At 42.2% G+C, this 20,388-nt stretch overlaps 1 protein-coding gene across 1 annotated transcript in view; it reads right to left on the minus strand.

Annotated features, from left to right (window-relative positions):
• LOC130192352 (MAM domain-containing glycosylphosphatidylinositol anchor protein 1) overlaps positions 1-20,388 on the minus strand; it is a 198,739-nt gene that overhangs the window by 102,581 nt on the left and 75,770 nt on the right. Inside the window, exon 4 of the mRNA XM_056412270.1 lies at positions 15,941-16,115. Coding sequence (XP_056268245.1) covers positions 15,941-16,115 — 175 coding nt within the window. The remainder of the gene's footprint in view (positions 1-15,940; positions 16,116-20,388) is intronic.

Raw genomic sequence — 20,388 nt, forward strand, 5'->3', positions numbered from 1 at the left:
TCTCCTCCTCTCCTCTCTCTCTCCCTCTCCCTCTCTCCCTCCCCCTCTCTCTCTCTCTCCCTCCCTCTCCCTCCCCTCCTTCTCTCCCTTCCTCCTCTCTCTCTCCCTCTCCCTCTCTCCCTCCCCCTCCTTCTCTCCTCCTCTCTCTCTCCTCTCCTCTCCCTCCTCCTCTCCCTCTCTCCCTCCTCCTCTCTCTCCTCTCCTCTCCTCCTCTCTCTCTCTCCTCCCTCCCTCCCCTCCTCTCTCTCCCTCCCTCCTCCCTCTCCTCTCCTCTCTCCTCTCTCTCCCTCCCCCCCTCCCTCCCCCTCCCTCTCTCCCCCCCTCTCCCTCTCTCTCCCTCCCTATATCTCTCTCTTGCATACACTGTACATGCACACACATTGCCAGGCAGCAGCCGAAGAGAATAATGAGGCCATGGTGGCCGTCTGAAGCGTAGCTCTGCATGAGCACCAGAGCTCATACATTTACACGCCGTCTCCACAAAGTGGGGACCGGTGAGCACCGAGAGGCCTCACTTCTCCAGAGGAACGTCCTCTCTCGCCTCCGCTGTATTTACAGCAGAGCACAGAGGGCCGCTCGCGTGTTAGCATGCAGCGAGCACGAATGGGAGTCTTCAAGTAGTGGCGCCCGTTTCTACTGGTGGTGTTTCCACATCTGCTTATAATTACCAAGAATGACTGAATCGGGGTGCATTTTCAGCTGAAATAAAAATTAAAAACATCCATCAGCTACATTGTCCACTGAAAACGAAACACACACACAACTGCAACCCGCCAAGTGACCCTTTACTGGCTGATGTTCACCATCTTACAGCAACATTGGGATTTGTACTAATGTATATGTTGAACAAAGAAAAAGATCCTAGCTTTTAAAATAGAAAAACCCAGAATTTTTTTTGTATTAATCATATCGAATTCTATGTTGAAACAGCATTACGGTCCACACGTCACATGCAGTCATAACAGAGAAATGTAATTTGTAAAAATATCACCACTATCCATACTCGCAGTAATGTCATAATAGCTTATTTCATATTTAGTCTCATTAGAAGACAAACTGTTGTGTGACTTGACAACCGTTTGAAACTACTTAAAAAAGACAAAACTATGTTAAAATGTACAGTCTGTAATTATACTGTAACACCGGCTGTGTGACTATAAACATTATTGGCAATCAAGCTTTTCTCCTCATTGAACCCGACACCTTGCCATCGCGTCTACGCACGCAGTGCACAGGTGAGACCGCACGCACACATCGACAGAACGCTGCCGAAAAACCAAATGGAAAGGATATTCCTCTTATGAACGCACCCAGGAGAGGCTCGCCTTCGCCTTCTGAGAACTAAAAATAACTCCAAGGTCAGTGAGCTTCCATTCGGGATTTTATACCAGCGCAAACGGCGAATTAATTAGCCTAATGTGAGACAATGGTCGGATTGTTGGCTCGCTCCCTCGGAGATTCAACGCGATGCACGGCTGGTCTTATCGAGGCGGTTTCAGATTTAAAGAAAGACGTTTTTTTCGCCCTAATTTAGCCATAACTACACATGCTCCTCCAGCAACGCTCTAATGCGCTAAGCCTCCTGACCACTGAGCAGCTCTAGAAGAGCGTCCCTAAAGCGCCTCACACTGATACCTACGGAAGGCCTTTAAGTCGGGTGACCAGATTTGAGTTTGTGAAAAAGAGGACACTTCATCGCCGGGGGGCGGGGGGGGGGGGGGACCATGTGAATGCATACAAATGTCACAAATGAAATGACAAAAATGACACAAATGACAATATGAACATCTATTTATTGAACTTTAACAAAACTGCAAAGTGCAAATGTAAAACAAATCTTTTTTGTGGCATTTAGTCCATATATTGAAGCAATAATGATAACAAATCAAAAAGATGTCATGTGCTGTAAACAATGCAACTAGTGGAGGCGGCAAGGTGCTCCGTGTTGCCAGATTGGAGACGGTGAAGTATCGTACCAAAGGCTCAAAATGGTCGTATTTGGAGGATAATTATCGTGTATCTGGCAACCCTGAGATCGGTCGACCAATGACTGGTCTCTCTAAAGTCAGAGCTCGGGCAAGAAGGTGGAACACAAGGGAGATACCATTTCCAAAACTTGTAAGGGCGTAATAACTAGTTTGTGAAATCCCGGACGTTTTTGGAATCCCTGCCGGACGCATTTTTTAGGTCTCAAAAAGAGGACATGTCCGGGGAAAAGAGGACGTCTGGTCAGCCTACTTTAACACGAGTGAGAAACACATCTTTATTTGTTTGACTTACTATCTCATCATTATGACTTATCTCATTGTTGTGACTTAGCATCTCATTATTTCGACTTACTATCTCATCATTATGACTTTCTATTTAATAATAATGACTTACCTTGTCATAATTATGACTTATCTCATTGTTGTGAGATACTTTTTTTATTATTGACTACTAACTGTAATTATGACTACTTCATTATCTCACATACTATTTCATAATTATGAATAACTATGTTATAATTATGACTTAGCATCTCATTATTTCGACATACTATCTCATAATTATGACTTACTATCTCATAATTATGACTTACTATCTCATTGTTGTGACTTATCATCTCATTGTTGTGACTTAGCATCTCATTATTTCGACTTACTATCTCATCATTATGACTTTCTATCTAATAATAATACTATTTCATAATTATGACTTATCTCATTGTTGTGAGATACTATTTCATAATTTCGACTGACTATTTCATTATTATGACGAACTATCTTACAATTATGACTTAGCATCTCATTAATTTGACTTACTATCTCATAATTATGACTTATCATCTCATTGTTGTGACTTAGCATCTCATTATTTAGACTTACTATCTCATCATTATGACTTTCTATCTAATAATAATGACTTACTATTTCATAATTATGACTTATCTCATTGTTGTGAGATACTATTTCATAATTTCGACTTACTATTTCATAATTATGACTAACTATCTTATAATTATGACTTAGCATCTCATTATTTCGACATACTATCTCATAATTATGACTTACTATCTCGTAATTATGACTTACTATCTCATCATTTTTACTTACTATCTCATAATTATGACTAAGCATCTCATTATTATGACTTACTATCTCAAAATTATGACTTACTATCTCATAATTTGTACTTACTATCTCAAAATTATTAAATATTAATTGAATCATAAAAAAGTACAGGGAACTAAAGACTAAACCAGTGTAAATATAGCTCTGCCATATGATTGGTATGATTTGATATACCGTGCACTGCACCACCATGCTGACGGATAAACTGAGCAAAATAATTAATTCCCTCATAAAGCAGATATGAGAGAGACCTTGACGCTGAATGTTGCGTGGGAACAAAACATCTCTCCTTCCGTTTCATCCAGAGGACTTTAGATATCAGACGGATGAACTTAATCAAAAATAAGTATTCATGAGGAACAGGACAATAGTTCGCTCACCTTTTCATATCTCCCTGTTTCGCCGTATCTATGGAACATCTTTGAGCTGTTCAGTCATCAAAAGTAGGATGCACTGTGGGACTAAATGAGATTTTATAGAAAGAGAGGTGGATTATTATCCAGCGACAATAGTCCTCCTGTTGCTGCTTCGCATACACACATCAAGCACACACACACACACACACACACACACTTTGACACACTCACTCCCTCACTTAAAAACTCTCTACTAATTCATTTTTTCTCTGAAATAGACACAGCCTCCTTTTGCCCATAACACACGCAAAGATGCACACACACACACACACACACCATCTTCAAGTCCGCTCATCTGAAAGAGACGGTGTGAATATATGTGAGTGGCAATGAAATCCACCTTCGTATTCCATCACATTAGCTCTGAACTGGATCTGACAATGGTGTGATAATAATCTGGTCATAGAGGAGATGATAACAATCATATTCTCTTCTTACAAAAAGGTAGAATGAGAACTCGGAGAAGCCGCCTCCGCGCGGCGCAGGTATATTTTCATTTTTTTTTTGACGTCATATAGTTGAATCAAATGATCTCATTTACATATTTGACTGGAGGTGAGATAGTGGTAATGAGAAAATGTTAGACGCACAGAGTGAGGAAAGAACGTGACCGATAGGCCTCGCTATTAGGGTGCATATTATACCACTTCATGTGGAATACTTTGCACAAGCTCTCCCTTGAATGTTGGTACGTTTACTACTGTGTCAGGATCTGGAGCTTTTATGTCTTGTTTCCTGTTTTATTTTGAAGTCCCCGTCTCTAGTATCCTCTGTTTCCCTGCACTTCCTGTCCCTGTGATTGTCTGCCCTGTCCCCTGATTGTTCATTCCCTTCACCTGCCCCTCAGCCACTCCTCTGCCTCCTGCTTGATTGCAAGCCCCGCCCTCATTGTTTCCACCTGTGTCTCGTTACCCTGTGTATTTAGTCTGTGTCTTCTTCAAGATATACAACGCAGTGTCAGATGATCCTACGTGGATGTCTGAGGGGGGAAATCCAAATGACCACTGGCAGAACATGAGGACTCCAGCTCTCTTACTGTGAGGCACTAAACCCGAAGTCAATGTACCATTTGCATCCATTTGACACTGTTAGGAAAGATATTATGGTTTCATTTTGTACTTTTTATTTATCTACTTTTTTCTGTTTCACTGAACAAAAAAAGAGCGTGACAGAACATTGTAAATGCCCCAAATAAAAAAAATTATTACATTTTAAAAATTAGCTTTTAATGTCTTTACTGTACATGTGGACACTTATTATAATGAATTAATGTACAAAACATGACATTAATATGCTTTCCTCAAAGCCTGCTGGCTGATCTTTGTAAAACACACTAACAAACCAAATTAAACTCACCAATGCTACCTTGTCTTCCCATTGTTCCAACAAATCACTAACTGTGTTTGAGTTTGAAAGAGAGACTGAATAAGTAACACAGAAATATAGAAGAAACCGTCTTTGCCTGTTTAATACGCGGCTTCTCTGCCACTCCTCTGCCTCTTGTTTGATTGCAAGCCCCGCCCTCATTGTGTACACCTGTGTCTGTTACCCTGTGTATTCAGTCTGGATCTTCTTGAAGACATACAACTCACCGTTAACTCTTTATTCTTTCTCTCCGTTCTTTGAGCACACATTGTGAATTAAAAATAATAACACTCAGAGAACAGTATAAATTATTGCAGCACTGTGCTCAATCACCTGCGCCTTTGTTGTGTATTTAAACCCGGTTTGTCTCATTCCCCAGTGTTGGTTTGAGAACCTGAACGCCAACAACCTTCCACAGAAGCTTTAATCTGCTTAACTTACTCAAACCAAATAACAGGTCAAATACGGACATCACCGCGGTTCTAAAGAGTATAAATCAACACTGGGGAATGAGATAAAAAGTTTGAATACACAAGGAAGGTGCAGGTGATTGGACACAGGTGGAAACAATCAGGGAAAGGGCAGACAATCACAGGGACAGGAAGCGCAGGGAAACAGAGGACTTCAAAATAAAACAGGACACAACACACAAAAACTCCAGATCCTGACAATCTGTGGTCATGAGAAGTGAGTGGACAACTATCGGTATATTTTATTAAATAACATTACTAATGAGACATGAGCGAAACCGGCGTTCAGTGACATTCAGTGTTCAGTCGTTTGGGAATATGTACAGTAAAACTCCCAAACAGGCGTCCGTGCACATGGAACAATTTATAATGTTAAAGTCAGATGGAACTAAGAAAATAAAGTCTGAAAAACCATCTGATTTCAGTTACGGCGGCTCGATTCTCCCAATGTCAGAAGATCACGTGATCGGGAATCTCCCCCCAAAAATCTATCTTGTCAAGTTTCAAGTGTTTGGTGAGCCAGAGCACGGACCAATCAGCATCCTGTGGGCAGCTACGAGGGTCATATCTGAGTCGTGTGCGAGACGACACCGAGGAGGCCACTTTCCCCTTCTGGACATCGCTGGGGTCGCCTAAAGGTCACGCGTCGATGCTGTATCGACACCTTATAACACGCAATGTATCAAGAACGCTCCGAAAGCTTTTTTCTTGATGGACGAGATGTTTCTTCGTTCTTCTTCGAGTTATATTTACAGATAGTTCAGCCAATCGATTCAATTGAAAGTGCCGAGTATTTCCCAATGACGGCGTTCAGATGGTGTCGTGGCAGGATTTCAGCATTACAAATAAAAAAATTCAAAACCATGTTGCCGTTTGTGCCAAAACACACAACAGCAACTTGTTGAGAGTCGTGTGAAGCTGCTCGTACATCATCAACACCAAAACATTCAATGTGGCGCCAACTGAATCTTTTCTATAGGAGAGAGCCTTGACGCCGCCGGTGTATAACAACTGTAACACATCTACGCCGCGAACCTCAAGGTTCAAGAAGAAAACTTGAAAACAAATGGCGTGCGGGTGAAGAACATTGGTGTGCGTGTGCTTCTGTTGATTGTCGCTTTCTTTTAGAGGTTCCAGTACATTGCTGCAAGCCGGCTACATGAAAAATGTTTTTATTTACAGTGGACGTTTTAAAAGGATCGGCTCGTATCTTTTAAAAGTCACAAAATCTGTGTTTCAAGGTAACGGCAGCACCTCCACGCCTTGATTCATGTCATGGAACTACCCCCACCCAGTGGGACCTACACCCCCGAACCCTGACAACGTGCACCATATTTAACTCCAGTACAGCAGAACCATAATTATCACTCACAAGTGGAGCATTTGTTTTTTTTTACTTTTAAAGATGTAGCCTTAGGAACCGACAGCCCCAGATAGCTGCTGACAGCCCCACAATGCATGCGGACCACAATGTGGATGTTTAGTCTAGGTATTTAAGTGAACACTCTTTAACTCTAAAAATAGCCTTAAAGAATACATACTCTAAAGATGTGATTTGTGAATATAAGGTCAATTAAGATAATCCATTATTAGTCCCACAGTGGGGACATTTTAAGGATCACAGCAGCGGGTGCACATTAGAGCATTAATACAAATAAAAAAGATAAAAAATCAAACACAATAACAATACTAAATACTAATACTTGATCACTATACTGCCTTCTTGTATTGTATTTATAGTTCGAGGGAAACGTATTTTCTCTCAGATTTCAGTTGTAATCACTTGATTCTTAACAACACAACAACACTACTTGGTTAGGTTTCGTAAAACGTGCTGTTTGGCTTCAAATAAGTATGATTGTTATGTTATTTAAGTCACAGATGACTATGGTTCGGAATAAATTGGCGGTACGTCCAAACAAAACGTAATCTGGGAAAAAACCTGTTCCTTCAAAACACGAGTGACGATGTTTTGTTGAATGGGAACGTCAATTTGTATGAATGGACGGTGTTTCGAAACAGAATTTTCGAAACACATATTCAAGATCTAATTACTGCCTCTTATGCTCTCATGTATTCTAAAGAGAGATAACTTTTCTTTGGTACTTACATTTTCAGCTTTAGGGCCATATTATTTGTTTACACATGTGCCGTAGGGCAATTGTGCCTCATTACATATAGAGCTGAGATTGTTCTGCTTTTTAAAAATGTAAAACACATGGCTAAATGTGTTTAAAAGGTGAATTTAAGAAATGGTGTCAAATCCAGAACAGATCCCACAGGGTTAAACACACAATATAATTATTTCTTCATGCCCTAAAACATGTAATCACTCATTTTAAGGTCATCTTTTTTTTTTTTTATGGTTAAACGTTTTACTTTTTATTTAGTTTTTCTGTTTCTGTTTCACTGAACAAAAAAAAGAGCGTGACAACAAAATGTAAATGACAACAATTTAAAATTAAATTATATTAAAAGAATAATCTTTTGATGTTTTTACTGTACATGTGGACACTTATTATAATAAATTAATGTACAAAACATTAAATGAATATGCTTTCCTCAAAGCCTGTCTGGCTGATCTTCGTAAAAACACACTTTAACAAACCAAATGAACCAAATCTGTTTGAGAGTTTGCATGAGAGACTGAATAAGTAAAACATATAAATATAGAAAACGTCTCTGGCTGTTTTATACGCTGCTTCTAGTGTTCCCTCGGAAACACACATGTTGACAGGAAAAAGATATCACTGCTTTCTTTCATTTTATTTTGTGGGATTCATGGTCATCAACAAAGAATGCTGTCCGAAATTGAGTTGAGAGCAGTACGGGTTATTTCTAAAGCAGCACAGAAGGATACATTGATTTTAGATGTTATTTTTTTTCCAATTCTTGAGAATACGTTGCAAACAAATAAGGCCACATAAAAAAGGACATCCTGCCTTTGCCAGGCCGAGGAGAGTTTCCAGATTTCTGTTGCACACCTCTCCAATAACAGTCCAGCATCGGAGCATCGACCATTCATTCTTCGACAGAATAATATAAGTGGAAAGGGGATAAAACTAACAAAAGAAAAGAGACGTTCTACAGAGATGAGATTGAACGACGAATATAATACAACTAGACCTAGGAAATCACAAAGAAACACGGACAAGCAGAATAAATATATATATATATATAAAATATATACTGTACATATAATATATATATATTATATATGATATATATACATATAATATATATAAATATAATATATATATATATTAGGGCTGTCAGCGTTAACGCGTTAATCTATGCGATTAATTTGGCCGGGTTAACGCACTAAAATATTTTAACGCAATTAACGCAACTTTGTTTACTTCCGGTGTTCGTTGAAGTTTTTACACTCAAACGAGTGTCAAACCGTGGCAGTACGGTTTAACACTGTTTCCGTTTTTAAAACAATTATTTCTCCGCGAAAATAAGGAGCAGAAATCAGTTTAACTCGTGGATGAATCAGTCGGGTTTCCTCCTGCTCCTCCTTCCTCCAGTCTCCCCCTCTGACACACAGAGGAACGGAGGGGCGACGGGTCGGGTGACGCGGCGCGGAAAGAACTCGTCACACGAAACCTTCACCCTGATTGGTCAATCCGTTTGTCTGTCAACATTTTGGGCAAAAAACAACCAATGAACACTCAGTAAATCACAAAGGACCTCCCACCTCTGTCAGTCAGAGAGCAGAGAACGCGGCGCGAGGAAAACTGAGCCTCATTGAATAGAGCTGAGATTGTTCTGGAATGTTTGATGTAGAACACGTGGGTATGTGTCTTATGCAAACGCCTTTAAAAGGTGAATTTAATTTTTTTTGTAAAATGTATAAAATGCCCCCAGCCTCCAGAGGGTTAATGTGACATATGTGAATGTCAGTCAGTTACCAAGGCCACTGGTTCTGCTGCTGTTCAATGTTAAAGATGACAGGACCAATGGGGTCTCAATATACTTCTTCTTTTTTACTAATCTGCATACCTGCAAACTTGTCACCTTTCGGTGAAATTCACCGTTTTGAACTCAAAATAGGTCATCCACGTGAATCGTGGAGATCCGAAGAGTTTTTGTTTTTGGGGGGGGGGGTCACCTGGCCCGCTGCCGTTGAGATTGCAGTGAGACGCGGAGAAAAGTGTGAAGTGTTGCTCTTCGCAATAAAACATCTTTGATGGGACGTGTCGCGTCTCGGCCAATCAGCGTTCAGATGTCCACAGCGTTTGGGGGTTCAGGTTAGCTTGAATGTTAGCCCGCTACATCTACTCCTGTCACGCTGCACGGTGTAGCGATGCTAACAAAGTACCCGTACGTTAAACACGATGTGATTTAGCATATTTTTAGTATCGATACTTCATTAAGAGAGCGATCAGAGCGCACGCGCTGCTCCGTGTCGAGCTGTCTGCGCACACTGCGCTGCGCAGCTCACAGCGAGAGAAGTGGCGCAGCTTTAGAGACTTCGGCTTAACAAATAAAAAGATGCCAGAAGTGAAATGTTTCAGTCTGTAAAGTTCTGTAACTCTCCAGCTGCTCATCCTGATGAACTGTGGATCATCTGGTCAGAGACTAACGGCCTCATAGTGTATAATCAATGCTATGATGGAACCATGTAGTTTCATTCATATCTGTCTGTATTAATACTCATATTACTGTCATTTGTTAAGTGTTGAAAAAGTTGGTAAAAAGTGAACCATACAGATGTTTTATTTATTACTATTATAGATAAATATACCAGTCTCGTAATTATGGTACCATATTGTTTGTATGGTGTATTGAATTCTGGTATCGGGTATCATGATATTTATTGCAGGTATGTAATATGTATAGAAGTTATAATATGAGTATCGTGACAAACAGGTAGAGACAGAACAGATTCAGGGAAAAGTCCATGAGGACTGTTCAGGCAACAAAAAGGAAGTTGGTTCATGAATGACTTTAACCATATTATATATAATGACAATGTATATTTGTTATTACTATCATTATAGGGCTGAGTCAGAGCGGAGGACCTTTTGTTCTTAAACTGTTTATTATCATTATTTAGATTTGTGGTCAGAACAATAAAATGACTGTAGTTGTGGTTCTAAAAGCTTTGAGGCTTCAAACAACATGGATGTGGTGTGGTGACCTGCACCCCCCCCCCCCCCCCCCCCGTTGTCACCTTTTTCACCCCTCATGAGTTTGCAGGTATGAATCTGATGTTTCACTGAAGAAACAATTTATCATCCACAATATTAAATACCTCGCTGGCACTTTATAGGTAGGAGCCTCTTTGAAAACACAGCTCTGTTTGAAGTTTGGTCTTTAAAAAGAATGAACTTTTAACTTTTAATCGCGATTAATGAATTTCAAAATGTGCGATTATTTAGTTAATTTTTTTAATCGATTGACAGCCCTAATATATATATAATATCATATATATAATATATATGTAATATATGCTATATAATATAAAATATATGTATATACGATATATATATATATGTGTAAAATAAATTATAATATACATATTGAACGACCAACAAAGAAATATAACAAGTAAAAACAGTAAGAAATGCATTGCAGGCCAGAGAGGAGGAAAAACTGAATATAGAGAAAGGAGGAACACATAGAATGAGACGATGAGCACAGGAATATACCGAATATATGTTTCGTATTTAGGTGTGTGTGTGTGTGTGTGTGTGTGTGTGTGTGTGTGTGTGTGTGTGTGTGCATCTCAGCCCATTCCTCCTGCTCCAGCCTGTGTTGTGACAGAAGATTCGGGGTAACAGGGAAAGACTAAATGCCACTTTGCCTGCTATTTATGGGTGTGTTTGTGTATGTGTGTGTTTGTGTGTGTGTGTGTGTGTGTGTGTGTGTGTGTGTGTGTGTGTGTGTGTGTGTGTGTGTGTGCGCCTATGCCTGCCACTGTCAAAAACAGCGATTCTAAAGCACTTGTTTTACTGGAGTTTCTTTCTAAATTCACAGAGCTGGAATAACAGATGACACATCCATCTATTGACTCTCTTATCCGGTGACAGTTGGGGTGATAACTGCCAAAGCTGCGAAAGGGCTCGTGTACATTTGGAGATTCATATATTCCATTACCCCGTTTGACAAAATGCGGTGATTACTGACAATGCGGCACGAGGTTATTGCCAGTGTTACTTTGAAGAAGCCAAAAGCTGAAAAAAATCCGCTGAGCACGGGATTTCTCTTGCAATGCAGTCAACCAAAGCCAAAACAACCACAACCGGGAGGAAAGAGTACTTCAAGGTCAACGGCATGATCGTTTTCATCACAATATCCCCATCAACATCATCATCATCATCATCACCACATGCCCAAAATACTTCCCACTTACCTGCGTGTGTCCTGGAGGGAGTACAGTATCCACAGAGAGGAGGTGATGTTATCTAACATCGGCCAATTAAAATGCATCATTGGCTGGGTTTCTGAACCAAGTCCATCCCATCTGTAGAGGCTACTCAAAGTTAAACCCCGCCAGCTCACTGCCCCACTGCCTCAGTGGATAGTGTGCCAGGTCATTGGTCAGCTGGTTGATACAGGTGCCCCCCCCCCCCCCCCCCCTGTGAAATGTAGGTCTAACAGGGAAAGAAGGTCGTTTGTGTAGAAACGGGTGACAGGTTGATGAAGTGTTGTTGAGCGAAGAGCATCAGGGAGGCCGGTCTAAGTGACTCTAGATTAATGGAGAGGTTGCTCTGTGTGTGTGTGTGTGTGTGTGTGTGTGTGTGCTCTTTGTGGAATTGGAAAAAAGGGCAGATTGACGGAGGGCGCTCCACCTGTACTCGTGGAGACTTTATAATGTGTTGGCCGAAGGTCTTGCGAGTTCGTTTTATGGAAAACCGAGTTGGCTGGCGTCAACTATTCTGCGCCAACTTATTTATTCAATGTGAAAAAGTAAAAACATGCAAAGTTGGTAACTGATTCACAGGTTTGAGTCTAAAGAATTGAAAGAGGAGAAGGGAACAGTTAAAAAAAAGAAAGAAAAGGAAGAGAAGGAGTGCGACATGAGGACAGGAAGGTGTATTCTGCTATTCAAAGCAGAATATTAATAACGCGCCTTTTCCTGACACTCGTTCTCTCGGCTTTGCTTCCGTCTTTTCAGTTTCATCCTGCCGTTCTCTCCTTCTCCCTCTCTTCATTGTTCCCTACTTTGAAGTGTGTGAGATTGAATGTGCTTTTGGACGTATTTGAGCGTGTGTGCGTCCTTGAAAGTGAGCGCATCCCTACTCCTGTATGCACGGGTGTGCAACTGCATCCGTGTGTGTGCGCGCTACATGCGAGTAAAGACATGTTGGTGTGTGTGTGTGTGTGTGTGTGTGTGTGTGCGTGACGACGCCTCGCACGCCTGCTTGCACGCTGTGGTTGGTTGAGCCTCACAGCTGAGAGGAGAGACCCCACTACACACACACACACACACACACACACACAACGCAATGCTTCATCACACACTGGTGTGTGTACGTGTGTGTGTGTGTGTGTGTGTGTGTGGTGCAGAGGGGATGGCAGGATGGATGGAGCACTGAAAGAACAAGAAATAAGTAGAAATGAGGAAAGGAAAAGGGGGAAGTAAAGAGTAAAAAAAAAAAAAAAAGTGAGCAGTGTGTTTGGACAATTCAGTAAAAAAAAAAAAAAAAAGCTGAAACATAGAAAACACATAAACTGTGTGTCTCTTGTTGTGCGTGTTAACACAACATGGTACGCCCTCTAGTCCAATGACTCCAAATTGAAAAGCATACGAGTGCATCTACCTCATTAAGTGCCTCTCTCTCTCTCTCTCTCTCTCCATCCCCAAAGGTCCATTTCTCATCCTCCACCATGTTCTTTATTTTGCTTCTCATCACTCACACATCATTTGAGTGGAAATGGCAATTTACTTCAGGCCTTGCATCAGCGTTTTTCTCGTATGTTCTGTTTAGTTTTTCCCGGGGAGGAGGAGAGCTCTCTGGGTAACCAGCTGCTCCTCCATCAATACCGGACGTCCAGATTATTTAGCTTCAAGTTACATTTTCCGTTTCCACCCGTTTCCTCGTCGCACAATGCAGCTTGAACTACACGCTGCATTGAGCTACACGACTGTTCAAAAGTTTGGGGTCATCCAGACAATTTCGTGTCTTCCATGAAAACTCACTTTTATTTATCAAATGAATTGAAAATTGAATAGAAAATATAGTCAAGACATTGACAAGGTTAGAAATAATGATTAATATTTGAAGTATTAATTTTGTTCTTCAAACTTCAAGCTCAAAGGAAGGCCAGTTGTATAGCTTATATCACCAGCATAACTGTTTTCAGCTGTGCTAACATAATTGCACAAGGGTTTCTAATCAGACATTAGTCTTCTAAGGCGATTAGCAAACACAATGTACCATTAGAACACTGGAGTGATAGTTGATGGAAAAGGGCCTCTATACACCTCTGGAGATATTTCATGAGAAACCAGACGTTTCCACCTAGAATAGTCATTTACCACATTAACAATGTATAGAGTGTATTTTTGATTAATGTTATCTTTATTGAAAAAACAGTGCTTTTCTTTGAAAAATAAAGACATTTCTAAGTGACCCCAAACTTTTGAACGGTAGTGTATCTGTGTGGAACGTATCATCTGTGACGTCTCCCATCGGCTTTTTGGAGCCGGGAGTTTGGGTCTACCGAGCGCCGCCCGCTGCCATCGGCCGTTAAGAGCCAGGAAAGCCACATTTTGGCAACTCGGCAGAGTCTGGACGGAGCAGATTCTGGTCGACCGGGCAGCAATCCCACTGACTTAAAATTCAGACCTGTCCATCAAGCAGGCAGGACCGGGGCAGCCACGACACCGAGGTCACCGGATGGCTTGACGAGAATAAAAATTGAACTATATGATCCAACACGGTCATCCGATACTAGACTAATACTTTTACGATTCAGGAACTTAGAACCATTTGTCTTCTGATTTGCCTCCTGTGTGTCCGTGTCTAGACATGAAGTCTCCTCGGTTCTTCTCACGATAATGTGGGGCTCTTTCCCGCCGTGTTCCCTCCCTGCTTACAACCCCTCTTTCCTTACTCGCCCATCCATCTCTCTCTCTCTCTCTCTCTCTCTCTCTACGTGCTATAGCTCGGGCTAATTGTTCCATCGCTCCAGAACCGAAGTCCTCCATTGGCCCGTCCGAGCTGGTTAGCTTCGCAGAACTCCTGTCACAACTACGCTCACAGTACAACCTGTTTACTACACAGCCCCCCCCCCCCCCCTGCAATTACCAGCTCCCCAGCAGGGGCTGAGCCCGTGTGCCTGGGGAGAACTAACTCCATCAGCAGAAAGGGGGGAGGAAGAAAAGAGAGATGGGAGGGGGGGGGGGGAGCCCATTAAGAGGCTGAGGTAGGGTGGCGGTGTGTAGGTGACAAATCCTAAAGGGACAAGCATGGAGCGAGCGTGTGTGTGTGTGCGTGTGTGCGTATGTGCGTGTGTGTGTGTATGTGTGTATGTGTGTGTGTCTGCTAAGCAGGGGTGGCAGACCATGGTTTTAGTAGAAGAAGAGATGAATTCCGTGCAAAAGAAAGGACGGTAATGGATGTTTCGTGTTATAGGGCCCTTGGAAAATCAGCCTTTTTTTTCTATTAGTCTATAAACCCGCCATTAAAATGATTGAATCAATGCAGAAAAGGAACTATATGTGCAATAAACCGGTTTAAAGGATGTGGAAGATTTTTTTACGGCGCTGGTAATTCAATTAAAGTGTATGAAAGTATTGATGCGTCGGGGTATGTCGTCGGATGTGCGTCAACCTGTCGCCATGACCTGGCCCCTGACTCGCAGGGACAGTGGGGCAGTGAAACAAGCAGCAGCACGGGGCCCCTACAACGCAACACTGCTTCTCAACAAAGACGTTACAATTAGATCCTTTAGAGCCCCCAGGCTGCAGGGACCGTTCAAAAGGAGGTGGAACACGGTGTGGAAAGAGAGGGTAATCTCTTAATTATCGTGTTATCTCTTAATTATCAGTTGATTCTTAATCAACATGCTAATTGTGACTAAAGCTAAACAGCAAGAAATAATGAGATTCAGTCTAAGCAGCTAAAAGCATCTTTTTTTTCACCTTTTTTTACTAGACTAGTGAGACTTGGGTTAGTTGAGAAATAGTGGGTTAGGGAGCCCGTACTACCTGGACCAACTGTTATTAAAAACTCTTGATATGTCCCACAGACTTCACTTATTATCCAGGAGTATCTGACAAAACGTGTTTTTTTAAACTACCCTTATTGGTGGAGAACACACGGCTGCATTATCCAGACAATAAAGGGCAAAATATTGAGATGTTCATTTTACTCCCACCGTGCTTTTCATCCTTTTCCACCATAAGTCTTCAGATACTCCTGGAAGCCATTCCCACTTGAAAATATCACCATCAATCTGTCTTTCATCTTTTCCTCCTCCAATCTGTTTCCACATCTGGGTCTGCTCTAACAAGTGGGAATTGCTGGAGTGATAGTTAGCTGTGGTACAGAAGTGGAAGGAGTTTTTTTTAAATTAATATATTTGTTTTTCCTCCATCTTTCTCCATCTGCCCACTTACACTGCACATCTACACGGATGGACTTGATGGCAGCCACCCCCACCCCGTTGTCGGCCTTGCAGTAGTAGCGACCCCCCTGCACCCTGTTGATGCCCTCGATGCGCAGCGTCTCGTTGTAGATGGACGTTTCCTGGAACTTGTCCGACGCGCTGCCGGCCGTCTTCGTCCACCGCACCTTGAACAGAGATGAGAAGAGACGAGAAGAGAAGGGAAGGGAAGGGAAGAGAAGGGGAGAACACGGTCAATTGATAGAAAGATGCTGTCGGTGGAAACAAGGTGTAGCGAGGACAGAATGAGTCAAAGTGTAATACAAGAACTGTAAATATTTGGAGCTCTGAATTATGCACTGTGTCATTGCGGTATATCTGCTGTGTAATCATATGCACTCACCATTTATTGTTCATATATATTTTTGTTTACTTTCTTTTTGTTATATCCTTATTTTTTAATAATTTTCATTACAAATTTTGTATACTTTCTTTTTTAATGTATTGATACATATGTATATCTTTTTTTAAATTATTATTATTTTTATATATATTTTAATTAATTAATAATTTTTTATTGATATATATATTTTTTTCTCTTTGGGTGGGGGGAATTATCTATTTACTTTAAATTGTTTACTTGTGTACTTACATGTTTTTCTTTTCCCAACTTGCTGTGTTATTTTCTGTTTGACGTGTTTAATGTCGTACGCTCCTCATGTTCTCTTGCATTGTGAAAATATTTTTAAAATTAAAAATTAAAACAAAATTGTAATGTAAGATAGTCAAAACCGGGGAGAGGAAGAAAGACGAGGTGGGCGGGCTTTGGCATTTGATTTCCTAAAAACATTTCAAGATACAGTGTGTCGTGGCCATTACACTGATTTGGTTACATCGATACCGTTTCTCATCCGTGTGGCTAGACTGTAATCGTTCTACTGCCCATAGATCAAATGATGCTGATACACTGTTGACTATGACGATGCCGATGATGATGCAATGACGACGTCACCTGAGTACAGCCAGGTGTGTTTGGCAGGAGAGCGGAAGGGCAAACTATTTCTCAATCGCATTTAAGACAAAGATTTTCTATTTAATATGAGTTTAATTTATGTTTCTGTTGCTATTCTGCAAATAAAAGAAAGTATTGAAGTGACACTAGGAAAAGGAAGCGCGTTGATTTTATTGACCGCTCCTACAATAAAAAAATAAAAAAGCACACATTCAAACATCTCCCAAGCCAAACACATATTCATATTCATGCACAAACCGACGAAAAGCTAAATGAAACAGTCACATTCTGCTCTCGTCTTCCAACAAAGGAAACCGAGTGACGTGTAATTCTTCAATAAGTAATTGAAATCCCGTGTTGACGGTGAAAAGAAGTGCCGCTGCACTCTCTGGGGTAACGTGTGGAGTCTGTTTCTCTTCTGTAACCAAATCCATCAGTGATGTCATCGCGTGCCGAGGCGAGAAGCCGAAGCCGACCGCATTCCCCGGAAAGACGGCGGCATCCGTCATCTTCATCAGATTGTTCCGGTCACCTGGGGCCCGGGCGAGTTACGACTCGTTCGCTTTGACGTCAGTGTGACTGAAGCGTCGAGCTGCACAGTCCCGCATCGGGCGCTGAGTCATCTGCTTGTTCCCCGTCCCCCTCCATGTCTTTGCTGGTTCCTTCAAACCATGACCACAGAGGAGAGGTCAACAAAGTGTTTGCCGATCAACAGCAAAGCAGTTATTTTAATCCGATCTGGAATACACTGAGCACCTCTCTCCTCTTCTCTCTCTCCTTATGGATGAATGTTCATCTCTCCATCGCATATTATAAACTCTGCTTCCTCTCCGGAGTCTTTGTGACTTCACGTCTCATTGGGTCCATCGGACCTGGCTGGGTCTGATGCCCCGCCCACTCCTCCTCTCTACCTCCATCTGCCTGATGGATCACGGAGGTCTGGATCGTGGTCCATGCCTACTACCAACTCTTCATACACCCTGTCATACTCATTGAATGTGTTGTAACTGTGTAATGATTCCTTCTGGTCACATGACATCTATTCTTCTGTCCATCCTGGAGAGGGATCCTCCTCTGTTGCTCTCATGAAGGTTTCTCCCCTATTTTTCCCCATGAACGTTTTTTTTTCTATTTCTTGGCAGTTTTTCCTGATCCGATGTGAGGTCAAAGGTCAGGGATGTCCTATGTGTACAGATTGTAAAGCCCTCTGAGGCAAATGTGTGATCTGTGATAATGGGCGATACGAAACAAACGGAATTGAATTGAATGATCTCTCCTTGTTTTTGAGCCTTGATCGAACCATAAAAAAAGGTCATATTTTTGCATCCGTGGCGAACAAAGACATCCTCCTCATCCTCACAGCGTCACGTGTGACGTGGTCGAAAGCCGCGTCGACGCATTCGGTGACCTGCAGCGAGTCTGAATAATCCCTGACAATTATAAATGCATTCATGACTTTTCATCCTCGGCGATAAAATCTCGGAGTTAATGACGCTAAGCGGCGCGCTCGCCATGTCGCCATGTCCGCGCCGCTAAACTGAGACCGTTAAGACTTTTGACAAACTCTATCTGGCTTTTTCACGCCTGATTTATCCCCGTCGGGCCGTGGGAACGCAGCAACATGATACCATCGCCAGATTAATCAAGTGCAAAAAAACATACTGAGAAAGCACACACACACACACACATGAAAGTCATCAGCTCTGAAATTGTATTCTCACTGGTGTGTGTGTGTGTGTGTGTGTGTGTGTGTGCATCTGTGTGGGTGCAGTCCATTAATCCCTATTAACCCTTCTGTCTGTTATCAACCTCGACGAGACTATCAGCCATGTCCTATTGAGGAGGTCATAGAGGATAATGGGCAAAAGTCACTGATACAGTGTGTGTGCGCGCGCGTGTGTGTGTGTGTGCAAATGTGTGTGTCGGTGTGTGTGTTGGTGTGTGTGTGTCTCCTGGTCTCATGCACAGTTGTCTGCCTGTGTTCCATGGATGTGTACCCCGTACATATGCACTGCTGCGTGCATGCGTGGGAGTGCACGTGAGAGTGAGTGGGGAGTGCACGTGAGAGTGAGCGTGTTGGTTTCCTAAACAGGTTTTATGGATTAGCAGATTATCGGGGCCTGTGTAAACGCTCGCTGCCTGTTTATTCAGCTCTGTTTGTGGGGAGGATTTGGAGGAGGCAGTCTGCCATTGATCCAAGCAGCCAAGGTGAGCGATGAACCGCACCCCGTCTCTCCATGTGTGTGTGGGGGGGGTGAAATGTGTGTGTGTGTTTTTTTTGCTTTTTATCCGTTATCTTTAAGGATTAAAACATGAGCGGAAAAAAAATCGAGCAAATAACATAATAACAATGATACATAGTTTAGTTGGCTCCGGCTTTTGAAGAGTTATTCATAGGATTAGAGTTCAGGAACATTAAGATTTGGTTCAAGTATATTATTTATTTTTTTATGGGAAGATTACGTGAAAGGGGCTTTGTGAGAAAAATAAAATAATAACGTGTTTCAGTAAAATCAGTTACTGTACGCTTACTGCTGTGTGTACGTTATGGAACTGTGTGTGTGTGTGTGTGTGTGTGTTTGCATTAAGCATGACATCAGGGTGAAGTCAACGGAAGTAGGAGCGACATGTGAGCTTCTGAAAATACTGCAAAGAGTATTGTTATACTGGGACATCCTCCGGGTGAGAAGGGTAAAAAAAAAAATTTATTAAAGTATGGAAGGAAACCGAGAGGCAGAGTGTGAGGGAAGAAAAACAGTCGGCGAGGAATAGAGTCGGCAAGGAGAGGGTGTAAGAAAAAAAAAAGAGAAAAAAGATTGCATGTCTGAGTGAGAGGTTTCTTTCGAGCGAGTGAGAGTGAGAATGAGAGGGAATCATATATATATATGTGTATATATATATATACAGTATCGCTGGCAGCTGTGTGATGGGGGGAGAGAAATGGTGCATCACACCCAAGAGTCGCTACACCAGGGGGGGGGGGGGGGGGAGCGGTGTGAGTGTGTGTGTGTGTGTGGGGGGGGGCGCATTGTGAGCGCATTGACAGACAGGCAGGCAGGAGAGCCTGTATCTGTGACACCTGCGCTCTCTCTCTCTCTCTCTCTCTTCTTTTCCCTGACCTCGTTCGCTCTCCCCCTCCTCACACCTCTTTCTGTTCTCTCTTTCCTCTCAATAGACGTGTGACGCCGTTTGTTCTATATATATTTTGTTCTTCTTCTTCCAGCTCAGGTGCCCGACGGATTGGTCTGGATCTCACCCGGAGTCCTTTCCCCTCTCTTCCCTCTTCCTCGTCCTCATCCTCCTGTCTGGCTGCTTTTTCTCTCTTCCCGTCTTTTATATTCTGCGCATGGAAAGCCCAAACGCTGACTCGTGTCTTTGTGTCTAAATGCACATCCGAAACACACATAAACACTCCCCCCCCCCTCCCCCCCTCCCTCCCACCTGCAGAT

The sequence above is a fragment of the Pseudoliparis swirei genome, chromosome 4, assembly GCF_029220125.1.
Source record: "Pseudoliparis swirei isolate HS2019 ecotype Mariana Trench chromosome 4, NWPU_hadal_v1, whole genome shotgun sequence".
Classification (NCBI taxonomy): domain Eukaryota; kingdom Metazoa; phylum Chordata; class Actinopteri; order Perciformes; family Liparidae; genus Pseudoliparis; species Pseudoliparis swirei.